The 13,271-nt window shown below is 34.9% G+C and overlaps 1 protein-coding gene across 3 annotated transcripts in view; it reads left to right on the top strand.

The window, feature by feature from the left end:
• Nucleotides 1-13,271, top strand: part of LOC101897639 (dentin sialophosphoprotein) — a 64,752-nt gene that overhangs the window by 44,322 nt on the left and 7,159 nt on the right. For all 3 annotated transcript variants that reach the window (XR_009343904.1, XR_009343903.1, XM_059129727.1), the window contains exon 6: nucleotides 11,540-11,837. Coding sequence is in view for 1 of the 3 variants with exons in the window: in XM_059129727.1 (XP_058985710.1) it covers nucleotides 11,540-11,837 (298 nt within the window). In the remaining 2 variants the exon portion in view is untranslated. The remainder of the gene's footprint in view (nucleotides 1-11,539; nucleotides 11,838-13,271) is intronic.

The raw sequence follows: 13,271 nt of genomic DNA, 5'->3' as shown, positions 1-13,271 counted from the left end.
ATATTCCATGTTTCCTCTTTCTTTGCTTATACTTTATCTCCTCCTCCTCCACCCCTCTAACACAGAGTCTTTAATTTTTGCCATGTTTTGGCATTTTTCTGAGTTACGCCTACTTTCCTTTTCTAACACACATTTACTTTTTTCAACTCTATCGCTAGCACTTAAACTTCTCTAAACAACATGTATGAGTGTGAATGGGTGTATGTAAGTAAGTAAGTAAGTATGTATGTATGGGGTTATGGTTCAATTGCTTTCCTTTCTTCCTCCTCGTATTTTTCATGTTTCCAACAACTAGTAAGTCCTATTGTCGTATTTCTCTTTTGTGTGGGTGTTTGTGTAAAAATTAATATAATCCATCACTTGTATTCCATTTTCTGGTAACACGAGATTTACCCAGATTTATGGTTAGGCATTTGTGAACAGTAACAGGAAATTTATGTTCCGATTATCATTGAATTTGAAACAAAAAAGTATGTTCTTTTTTGTTTTTGCATTACATTGACATAATTTGTAGTGTAGGATTTTTTTTTTGGTAAGGGGGGATAATAAATAATGAAAATCGCATAAAGGACATTTCTATTTGGAGCAACTGTCAAAAATGAGCTCAAATCTACCTATTACTGACTAACTAGAGTTGACTCTTTGTGTGGACTTACCAGAAAAATATTCCGATCTCTACCATCTTTATAATAGATCTTGTGTTGATAATAATATTGAGAGATATGTCAATTTCGGATGTCAATTTCGCGTTTTATGAGCTTCATGGATATTCAAAAGGTTGACGCTTTGTTGGGGAGTTACCAGTAGGACCGATATATCCCATCTTCACACCAGACCTTGGGTTAATAAAAATATGTGATGTGTGTAATTCATTTCACATTTTATAAGAGTTATAATTATTTAAAATTTTGACACTTTGTGGGCGAGGTACTTGATAGAGTGACCATGTGATACCCTACAACACTACAATATGTTGAAAGCCCCCTTATGTCAAAATCAATTTTGGAAGATTTACTTTTTGAAATAATGTCGTAGAGCCCTGCCCAGACGTTACCATTAAGTGTTTGACCGAGGGTAATTGCCCTATATTTACTCACACCGTCGTGTTATGATAAATTTCTTCCCTGTCCTTAACTCTCTCCTCAGGCAAAATTCCGTGTCAATTGGTTTTCAATTATAACCTGTAGAGCGACTGCAAAATCAGGAAAATTTTAATTTTTTTGATTCATCTCCATAACAATAGGCATTAAATCTGACCCTAACCCTAACCCTATCCCCATGCTAAATTTCGCGAGGATCAGACGATAATTGCGACCTATATGCAATACCCTCAATAAATATTGTTGCGGGGTGTAAAGAAAATTAGAAAATATACAATTCAAAAGTGAAAGTCAAATTAAAACCAGTGAAGAAAGCGGGGCGGGGCCGATTTTATGATACCCTACACCACTTTGCTAATTTGGTTGAGCTCCACATAACAATTAAAAGTTTTTATGGGAGAACTCAATCATACACGCTATGATTACAATTATAATTTAAAGGTCAAAGGACTAAATATGCCGAAGCATTTGTATCTTTTAAATTCGGACTTGTATTGCCCATTTGGTGCGAAATTAATTTGAAATCACATAAAGATATATAGGGGGGCTATATCCAAATCTGAACCGATCTCGATAAAATTTGGCAAAGATATTTCTGAGCTGTATTTGATATATTTCCCTGAATAATGTTGTTACGTAGTGCATATTACGGCCGCGGGTAACAAATACAAAAAATCGGATGAACAATATATATCGGAGCTATAGCTATATCAGAACCGATCTTCACCAAATTTGACATATTAGCTTCTAGGCTCAATTCGGTCGTAAGTGCCAAATTCCATCCCATTTGGGCAAATATTAGACGTTTGGTGTACAATAAAAGATAAATCGGACGAAGTTATATATGAGAGCTATATCCAAATCTGAACCGATCTCGATAAAATTTAGCAAGGGTATTTCTGAGCTTCATTTGATATATTTCCCTAAATATTGTTATTACAGAGTGCATATTACGGCTGCGGGGGACAAAAATAACAAATCGTATGAACAATATATATGGGAGCTATAGCTATATCTGAACCGATTTCGATCAAATTTGGCATACTTATTTTCAGGCCTAATTTGGTTGTATGTGCAAAATTCCGTACTATTCGGGCTGATATTACACGTTTGGTGCACAATAAAAGGCAAATCGGACGAAGATATATATGGGAGCTATATCTAAATTTTTACCGATTATCTCCAATTTCAATAGGATTCGGCCTTGGGCCAAACAAATGATTTGTGCAAAATTTGCGACCTGCATTTTGTTCACAAGAATAAATCGACTCAGAATGTGATTCTATGCAGATCGTCGAAAGGAACTATGGGTCTATCTCGTTTCCTTTTGCCTGTTACAAACAAATGCACAAAGACATAATACCCTGACCACCTTGTGGTGTAGGGTATAAAAATCGCATGCGACAAGAAAATGACAAAAATTGAAAAAATGTTAACAAAAAATATTTTCTTTTTATTGGCATATTTTTACGCCTTTTTACGCCTAGTGGAAATATTCGTATTTTTTACATAAACTCTATCGATTGGTTTGTAATTGTGGCCTATGGAGCAACAGAAACATCACGAAATTTCTCTGTTTTTAGTTCATTTCAATTCCTAAATATTTTGCGACAATAGGCTTCTATTTTGATCCTAACCCCACCTCCATTTTAAAATTCATGTGGATCGGGCCATAATTGCTATATGTAGTGTGATTACATATCAACATAGACAGACGGACGGACAGACATACAAAGCTTGATCGACACAGCTCGGCGAGATACGATGATTCATATGTAGTTTCCTACGTCGGGGATCAATATTTCGAGGTGTTACATATTTTTAGTGTTTTAGTGTTAGAGGGTATAAAAAGTTAAAATGTAAGAATCGGTTTTAGAACAACTTTCTTCCGCAAGCCTATGATCTTAAACTTAAATGCAATAAGAAAGTAAGTAATATTCGCAAAAAGTACTAAAATACAATCCGTTTTTTTTGTCAAAATTATTTAAATTATTCACGAAACGTTTGATTTTTGACCATGAGACCATCCAAAATGTCGTGGCAATTGCCCTATATTTACGCTCTATGTCATACTAATGGCTAAGTATTTGAAAATAGTTTATATTTTGCTATGTCCCAATACCTGACTATATACGTCAACGAAATCAGCATCAATCGGAAGTGACCTTTTCAGTTATTTGAGATTTTGTCGGAAAGTGACTTTCTGCATTAAAAATATTCGCAATTTGTCCATAATTTGTGTGTTTCACCCGCTAAATGTTATTCGATTAAGATTCAAAATGATGGGCTTCTGAATGATGAGCTTCTGGCCTGTTCTAAACTGGAACCCCATGAAAAATTACGCGTCTATTGGTCTATATTTTTAAACGTAAAAATCGGCAAAAAACTGAATTTGGCTTCATTTCGTCCACTAAATATCATCTCTAATATTTCGGCAATAACCCAAAATTCGTCCAAAAGCTCGTAAGGATCGGGCAATAATTACGACCTCTGGCGTGTTCCAAATTAACATGGATAGGTGGACGAATGGGCACACATAGCTAGATTGACTCAGCTTGACGCGATACGAATATCGATATATAATATCGTGGGTCTAGGGCGAATATTTCGTGGTGTTACAAACATATAATACCCTCAACACACTTTAGCATTGGAAAGAGCGATTGTGAAATAATTTTTAATCAGATTATAATTCTGTGCTGATCAAATTATGTCTGCGTGTCCTTCTGCCCACCATTTGAAATCGCATAACTTTATAAATAAAACAGAATCGGAATTCCATTACTTGAATGCAGTTAAGATCTTAAAATGCCATTAAGTGGGCGGTACCGTTACGTGGGTGTTATGCTAAAACGTGAATCTAGATAAGTTTCTGTTTAAATAACAACTTGTTAACAATATTGGGTGGTTTCAATACAATGAGGAATAATTGCCTTATAGGCAATGAATGTACCATTCATTACAAACTCTAAATGAAAAATTTAAAAAAATTTTTTGAAATGTCTAGCCAATTTTCTCAAAATGCCGAAGTACGGTCACATGGGGGTTATAGGATCGAACGAAGACCTATAAAGATACAGCTAAAGTCCTTAAAATAATAAATACCCGGAGGTGCCGCTATATAGAGATTATAGGAAAACGAAAATCTATATTGACCTTGTTCTGTCATATGGGTAGAACCCATTAGACCTCTAAATACCACGTTTTAATCAATTCCGGTGATATTTGCTCTATATTTAAGACCTCTGTAGTGCTAATAGGTATTTAAAAAAAATCAAAAACCGTAACACCAAAAATTGAAAATTTTCCAGACAGGTCGTAATTAAAGACCAATCGACATGAAATTTCGTATGAAGTTAGAGTTAAGAGGAAGGCATTTAGAACGACAATCGTATAATATTTAGCAGGTAAACTTGATCTCAACTTTTTTTTTAATACCTATTAGCACTACAGAGGTCGTAAATATAGGACAAATGCCACTGGTTACAACCCAAAGGTAACATTTTTACAGGACTTTTAGAGTACTTTCCAATATATTATAGTTTTGTATGGTATCACATGGTCGGTGCCGCACGACTAAATCCTTTGATTATTTCTTTAAAATTGTGCATGTGGACGGTCCATCCAAAGTTTTGAATCGATACATTCATTAGTTACAAGGTAAGGCGTTTTTTAAATAATTAAACGTGTGCGTACCCCGCACGCCTCTTCGAATTCATATAAAATTAGAGCTCTTTACACCACAGTTAATTCCCGAATGTTATGTGAACATTTTAGGAAAATCGGTTAAGCCACTTTCGGGTCTACAAGGAACATTAAAATATTAACAAATACAAACAATTGAGTTCTGTAGATATAGACATCGACGTAGTGTAGTGGCCCAGGATCCCTCCAAAATTTTAAATTCGTGGGGGGACTATACCGAAATATATAACAATGTTTACTGTGAGATGGTTATCTATCTTCAAAGTAGCCTAAAGAGCTCACTACTTCGCCAGTGAAAAGTTCTTCATCAAATGATATATTCGTTCCAACAGTTAGCGTTAGGCTTTTCAATACTATATGTTAATACTCAAACTGCACAATTTGTTCAGTTTGACATTTCTTTTTTATCGAAACTTCATACATCGTGCTAATTTTTTTTTTAGGTTTTATATATTATTTAAGTTTCTCCCTTTTCGAAGAAAAATAGAAAAATGTTTGCCTGTTAAACCAAAATGTCTTCAAAATCTTTCATTTTGAAGTATACCAAGGAGGATATTAGTAAAACCATTACACGATGGGCCCTCATCCAATTTTTCTGTCCAAAACGTTTTCAAGGTCTCCATATGTAAACCCTAGAAACGAACAGTAGCTTCAATATCAATTTTCAGAATTTCTGCTCTATCCTTTCGCCAAATGTCCAATTTAGTTCAACTTAGTTCTTTTCGAACAATTATAGTACACATATCCAAAACAACCTGCATATCTCAACCACAAACACCAACATCTATACGCCTGTATTAAATTTCAGGATTTCAGCTATATTCTTTCACCTAATACCAAATTTAGAACTTTTGTACAAATATGTTACACATTTCAAAAATACATCCTTATCTCAATTCCAGATACCAACAGACCCCAATATCAAATTTCAGGATTCTTGCCCCTTTTCCGAAACAACCTCCATACGTCCAGGCTACACATGAATGGCGACCCTTATACCAAATTTCAGATTTCAAACACTATATATTCACCCAATTCCAAATTGTAACACATATAGTACAATTTAGTAGTGTTCGTGTACTTGTAGTACAACCTACCACAAATACAAAATTCTAGCTTCATCCGTTCACCTTAAACCAAACATTTCAAAATTTAGGACCATTTAATACTTTTCGTGCAATCAGTACACATTTCTAAAACTACCATCATACATTCACTTTTCGACCTTGATTCTCAAACTAAGTTTCAAGTATTCCGCTTTATCCGTTCACATAATTCCAAATTGTACCATTTTAGAACGTTTCGCAATCTCCGAATTTGCAAAAAACAAATATTAATACGAATTTCCTAAAACCCATTCTTTTCACGCGCCTACCCACCAAGACTGACCCTCATTCCAAATTGGAAGATTCTAGCCTCCGCTGTCTGGGCGTTGATTCTCAGTCAGTTTTTTCACTTCTCCTTTAGGCAATTTCCGATTTTAGATGAATCGACAGAACTGGGCTTGGTAATTTTGTCAAGTTTGTCATTCCGTTTGTTACACCTCGAAATATACATTATAGACCGCACAAAGTATATATATATTCTGTCGATTTAGCGAAGTCCGTCCGTCCGTCTGTCTATCCGTCTGACCGTCTATGGAAATCAGTTTAGCTTCCGAACGATATAAATTAGATTGATAACATTTTACTCAAAAATGTAAATTATGTCTGCAGGACTTTTGGTAATAAAAATGGGTCATGTAGGTCCACGTTTTGGGGGGCTTTTATATAGGGGCTATAATGATACCTCCCTATTTTCGGTATTTTGATGATTTTAGCGATATTATTCACAGGAATTCTTTCAAATTTGGTATTTGAATTTCGTAATAGATACTACAGCCTATGACAGAAAAATGTCTGTGCAGGTCTACGTTTAGGTATCGCCCCCATATAATGGTACCTCCCGATGTTCGGTATTTTGATGAGTTTAGCGACATTATTCACCGGAATTATTTCAAATTTAATATTTGAAGTTTACAATGGATATTACAGTCTATGACAGAAAATTGTCTGTGCAGGTCTACGTTTAGGTGTACCCCCATATAATATTACCTCCCGGTATTCGGTATTTTGATAATTTTAACCACATTATTCACCGGAATTCTTTCAAATTTTATATTTGAAGTTTATAATAGATACTACAGCCTATGACAGAGAATTGTTTGTGCAGGTCTACCTCTAGGTATAGCCCCCATATAATGGTACCTACTGATATTCGGTATTTTGATGATTTTAGCGACATTATTCACCGGAATTCTTTCAAATTTGGTATTTGAAGTTCGTAATGGATATTACAGTCTATGAAAGAAATTTTTCTGTGCAGGTCCACGTCTTGGTATAGTCGCCATATGGTACGTGCCGTTGGCTTAACCCTAGTTTAGTAAAAACTCTTCAATTTTTTCGAAATTTTTTTCCAGTGGTAGGTATTTTTACTCTGATCCCGGGAAACAATTTTTTTCTTGAGAGACGGATCCGGGACCCCAGATTTTTGACACGAAAATTCGGGTACAAGACCCCGACTAGACCCGGATCCAATTACCCGATATTGACAATATGAAAGCTTATGAAAATACCTATCCAACAAGTGGACACATGATAGGGTAAGTGGTCACGGTTCGGAAGTTATGGTCAAATTATCGATTGTAGCATTTTGGAAAGGTGAGAGTATCAGCTATAAATTGCCATCAATTTTGTTGACACCCATAATGAGCCCTTTTTTGACTTTTTAGGGGTTTTAAAAAAAATCCGGGTCCAAAAAATCGATCATTTGACTATAACTTCCGAACCTTGACCGCTTACCCCATCATGTGACTACTTGTTGGATAGGTATTTTCATAAGCTTATTTTCATAAGCCAACAATACCTATATTGTCTATATCGGGTAATTGGATCCGGGATTGATGAACACGGGTTTTCGGGTCAAAAATCTTGGTTCCCGGGTCCGTCCCCCAAGAAAAAAATATTTTCCCGGAATCAGGGTAAAAATACCTATCTCTGGGAAATTTTTCGAAAAAATCGAAGAGTTTTTACTAAACGTGTGTTGTTCCGGTATTTTTAAGATTTTAACAGAATTTTTAAGGGATTTTATTTATTTATTTTATTTTTTGCCAAATTCGTTCCGAATGGAACGAACGAATATATGAATAAGCTTCGCTTAAAACTATATTTATGTATAATATAACATTTCACTTGTTTAATTATAAAAAATAAAACAATAGCGCAACTGAATTTTTAGGTTCAATCAAACGAATAAATTAATGAAATGTTAAGCTTTACTTTTTAATTTATGTACTTTATTTATTTTGTATTTTTTTTTTTCTATATTTACATGTTTTTATAATTATTTACATATACATATTCACGATGTCATGCTTAAGTGATCCATTCGCCATTTTTGACTTATGAAGGTATGAATATGTTCACAGGTCTTGCGGTGTGCTCTTCCCGAATTATTTACGATATAAACTCAAATTCGAGAGAATGGCATAAAGACGCTAATTTTGCAATTTGTATCCTCTTGTTATATAGTTTAGTAATATAAGAAATTAAAAACTTATTTCAAAACCAGTAAGGAAAGCTCAAAAGTCGGGCGGGGCCGACTATATGATACCCTACACCACTATGCATATTTAGTAGAGCTCTCGTAAAAAGGTTTATACAAGGCATTTCAGAGCTCTATGAGATATTTGGTACAAAATCAAAATCTATCTAATTCTATCGTGCATTTTACGAACTAAAGCTATCTCTGAACCGGGTTTCTCCAAATTTGACGTATTAGCTTCTAGACTGAATTCGGTCTTATGTACGAAAATTCAGGTGATTTGGGCTGATATTGACCATTTAGTGCACAATTAACCTGAAATCGATAGAATAATGTGAAGAGTATGCTATGCTATGCTATATCCAAATCTGAACAGATTTTGATAAAATTAAAATCGACTTTTTTTGGGCTTTATCTGATATCTGGTACCAAATATCATTCCTGTGATGAGTATATTACGAATGTGAGGGACTTAAAGACCAAATCGGATGAAAGATATATATGGGAGCTATAGCTATATCTGAACCGATTTTTACTAAAATTGGTGTACTTGCTTCTAAGCTGGTTTCGGTCGGATTTGCCAAAATTGATGCTATTACGGCCATTTGGTGGTCAATCACCCGAAATCGGATGAAGATATATATGGCAGCTATATCCAAATCTGAACCGATTTCGATAAAATTTAAAACAGCTATTCCTGTGCTCCATCAAATACCTGGTACCAAATATCACGGTTGTGGAGTGAATATTACGAATGTAAGGGACTAAAACTCTAAATCGGATGAAACCTATATATGGTTGCTATATCTATATCTGAACCGATATTCACTAAATTTGATATACTTGCTTCTAGGCTGAATTTGGTCCGATGTACTAAAATTCAGTACATTTGGACTTATATCGGCCATTTGGTGCACAATTAACCCGAAATCGGATAAAGATATATATGGGAGCTATATCCAAATCTGAACCGATTTCGATAAAATTACAAACAGCTATTTCTGGGCTGTATCTTATATCTGGTACCAAATATCATTCTTGTGGAGTGCATATTACAAATGTGCGAGGCTTAAACACCAAATCGGATAAAACATATATATGGGAGCTATAGCTGTTTCTGAACCGATTTTCTCCAAATATGTTGTAGTTGCTTTAAGGCTAATCTCGGTCACATGTGCCAAAATTCGGGCCATTTGGGCTGATATTGGCCATTTGGTGGTCATTTAACCCGAAATCGGATGAAGATATATATGGGAGCTATATCCAAATCTGAACCGATTTCGATAAAATTTAAAACAGCTATTTCTGTGCTCCATCTAATACCTGGTACCAAATATCACGGTTGTGGAGTGCATAGTAGGAATGTGAGGGACTTAAAGATCAAATCGGATGAAAGATATATGGGAGCTATAGCTATATCTGAACCGATTTTCTCCAAATATGTTGTATTTGCTTTAAGGCTAATCTCGGTCACATGTGCCAAAATTCGGGCCATTTGGGCTGATATTGGCCATTTGGTGGTCAATTAACCCGAAATCGGATGAAGATATATATGGGAGCTATATCCAAATCTGAACCGATTTCGATAAAATTTAAAACAGCTATTTCTGTGCTCCATCTAATACCTGGTACCAAATATCACGGTTGTGGAGTGCATAGTAGGAATGTGAGGGACTTAAAGATCAAATCGGATGAAAGATATATATGGGAGCTATAGATATATCTGAACCGATTTTCTCCAAATTTGATATACTTGCTTCTAGGCCGAACTCGGTTGGGTGTGCCAAAATTCAGGTAATTTGGACTGATAGTGGACATTTGGTGCACATTTAACCCGAAATCGGATGAAGATATATATGGGAGCTATAGCTGTTTCTGAACCGATTTTCTCTAAATTTGTTGTGTTTGCTTTAAGGCTAATCTCAGCCATATGTGCCAAAATTCGGGCCATTTGGGCTGATATTGGCCATTTGGTGGTCAATTAACCCGAAATCGGGTGAAGATATATATGGGAGCTATATCCAAATCTGAACCGATTTCGATAAAATTTAAAACAGCTATTTCTGTGCTCCATCTAATACCTGGTACCAAATATCACGGTTGTGGAGTGCATAGTAGGAATGTGAGGGACTTAAAGATCAAATCGGATGAAAGATATATATGGGAGCTATAGCTATATCTGAACCGATTTTCTCCAAATTTGATATACTTGCTTCTAGGCCGAACTCGGTTGGGTGTGCCAAAATTCAGGTAATTTGGACTGATAGTGGACATTTGGTGCACATTTAACCCGAAATCGGATGAAGATATATATGGGAGCTATATCTAAATTTGATCCGATTCTCACCAATTTCAATAGGGTTCGTCCTTGGGCCAAACATACATTGTTTGGAAAATTTCATCTCAATCGGATAATAAATGCGACCTGCATTTTGTTCACAAGAATACATGGACAGACGGACGGACAGACGGACTGACATGCATAAATCGACTCAGAAAGTGATTCTATGAAGGTTCTCAAAAGTAACTATGGGTCTATCTCGTTTCCTTCTCCATGTTACAAACAAATGCACAAAGACATAATACCCTTACCACTATGTGGTGTAGGGTATAATTAAGAAAATAGGTTTTTTTTTCTCTAAAAATTCCACATAACACTCAATATTTTACAATTGTGTCCAAAGGGTGGATTTGAATGAAATTGATAAGGTCGTATCTTTAGAACAGCCTCTAGAACTTTTTTATACCAACATTTGAAATTTCACGCGAATAGTTTATGTATTATTGTTATTGGTTAAATTGAAATGCGTTTTTCTTAAAACTGTCGTATGGAACACTTAAGCAAAACACTATCTATCAACATGTATTAATATACATGAAATCCAATTTGTTAATTCATAAATTTCACAGTTATTGATATCAATCAGTCATTGAGTATATGATTTTATAAATATACATATAAATCTCATTGAACATACCCACACCACTTCATAGAAGAACATATACATGCACCGCCATCGCCATTCATAAAACCATTCATTACAAACATTTTTTCTATGCAAATTTCTGACTAATAAACTTCTCTCTCCTATGTTCGAATTTTTGTTTTTGTTTGTTTCATCACATCCAACACGCGATGCCACCATGCTCAGGTGAATTGAAAAACAATATCATCGACATGACGAGTGACGCCTTCCAGGAACGTAATAATCAATTTGTCGATGCCATATTCGCTCGTATCAATCGCATTGTATCGGATAACTATGACCCATTTGTCGTGCAATTGACTGGTCGTTCAGCCGCCGTCCACGATGTTAAACACAACTCGCACACAACCGGCAGCTCATCGTCGACAAAAACCGCCATTCCCAACCGGACGAAGGAGCAACAAATCACACATAAAACAAAGGCCACAAAGCCACAAACCGCCAATACATCAATTAAGAAGTTGTAAGTTTGAACTCATATTCACACACATCTATGTACACGGAGTGTACATGGAAAAATATCGATTGTATCTTTAAACTGTGGGCGCCAAATGGCGATGGGGATAGAAGTGGGATCAGCATTGAACTGCGGGAAATAAAGTATTGAAGTAGAGAGTGACATATTTGAATTACATTTAAAAGTATTGCAGTTTCTAGTTTTATTTTCTACTCAGAAATATGAAATGATCTCCGTTATGAATTAAATAACCAACGAAAGAAGCATATTAACATGGATAAGTCTAATGCATTGTCCTGTTGTAGAGACCAAAAATGGTAAAGACTAGACAAAACGCACTCTGAGTAGATGGTTTGTGTCTATACTATCTAGAATAACAGCTCATGACAGGATCATGTTAATATAAAAACCACATTTATAGAAAAAAAATTACAAATAAAAGTTTGAAAAATACAAAAATAGGATTTCAAAATTTTATTCCATAGACTCACCCAATCAATTACATATTTCTTAAGCGGTTTAAATTGCTTAACATTGCTAACTATGTTGTTACGATATAAGAACAACAGAGGTATTTTCACAGGGTTGCCATTTTGACTCTGTCTTTTCCCATCTTTATACTTTTATGTCTTTTATATTTAATAAATTGAAATTCGAACCATTAATATGATATTATTATCTCACTATTATCTATTATTATTATTATTATCCTCACTATTATTATCCTATATCTTCAAGGTGAAAATTTCCGAAATTTCAGTATTCGAGAAGTAGACGTAATTTCTATTGTAAGGAATGTGCAATTCTAAATATCAAAAAATATATATACAGGTTGAGGCAAAAAACTGCAACAAAGTCAAAAGCCATAATTTTGACATTTATTTTTTTTTTAATTTTTTTGAATGAAAGCAAAAAATGTCGGAAATAGCATCAACATTTAAAATAAGTTTAGTTTTTTTTTCGAATTGGTCATCTTTGGCACGAATTATGGCCTTCAAACGGCCAATGAAAGCGTCACATGCTGCCCGAATGTTGCTCTGCGCTATTTTGACCCATTCCAGGCAAAGCACTTGCTTGAGGTGATCGACACTTTGGTATTTTTTAGTGCCAACCATTGTTATGGAGTGCATATTTCATCATGTTTCATAAATGTTTATATAGGGAAATAATGTTAAGTAGATCATATTAAATGTGATTGTTTTTGAACGCGTACTATGGCTTTAGAGCAGTTATAATTTAGAATCAGAGGTAAATATTATATGGGATGTATATTCTATCGATGTCCATCAAGTTTGACGGAGGCATTTATACCTTTACTCCAAAATAATATTGCTATAGAGTGCATGATTGACTTCGGGAAGGATTATGTTTAACAAGTAAACTCGCTCCACCATTTAGAAAGAACCTTCAAAATGAACAAGTAAAAAACATTAAGTTCGG

Source organism: Musca domestica, unplaced genomic scaffold (assembly GCF_030504385.1).
Source record: "Musca domestica strain aabys unplaced genomic scaffold, Musca_domestica.polishedcontigs.V.1.1 66, whole genome shotgun sequence".
Taxonomy (NCBI): Eukaryota; Metazoa; Arthropoda; class Insecta; order Diptera; family Muscidae; genus Musca; species Musca domestica.
The sequence above is the reverse complement of the archived record's forward strand: the minus strand, read 5'-3'. Positions and strand labels throughout refer to the sequence as shown.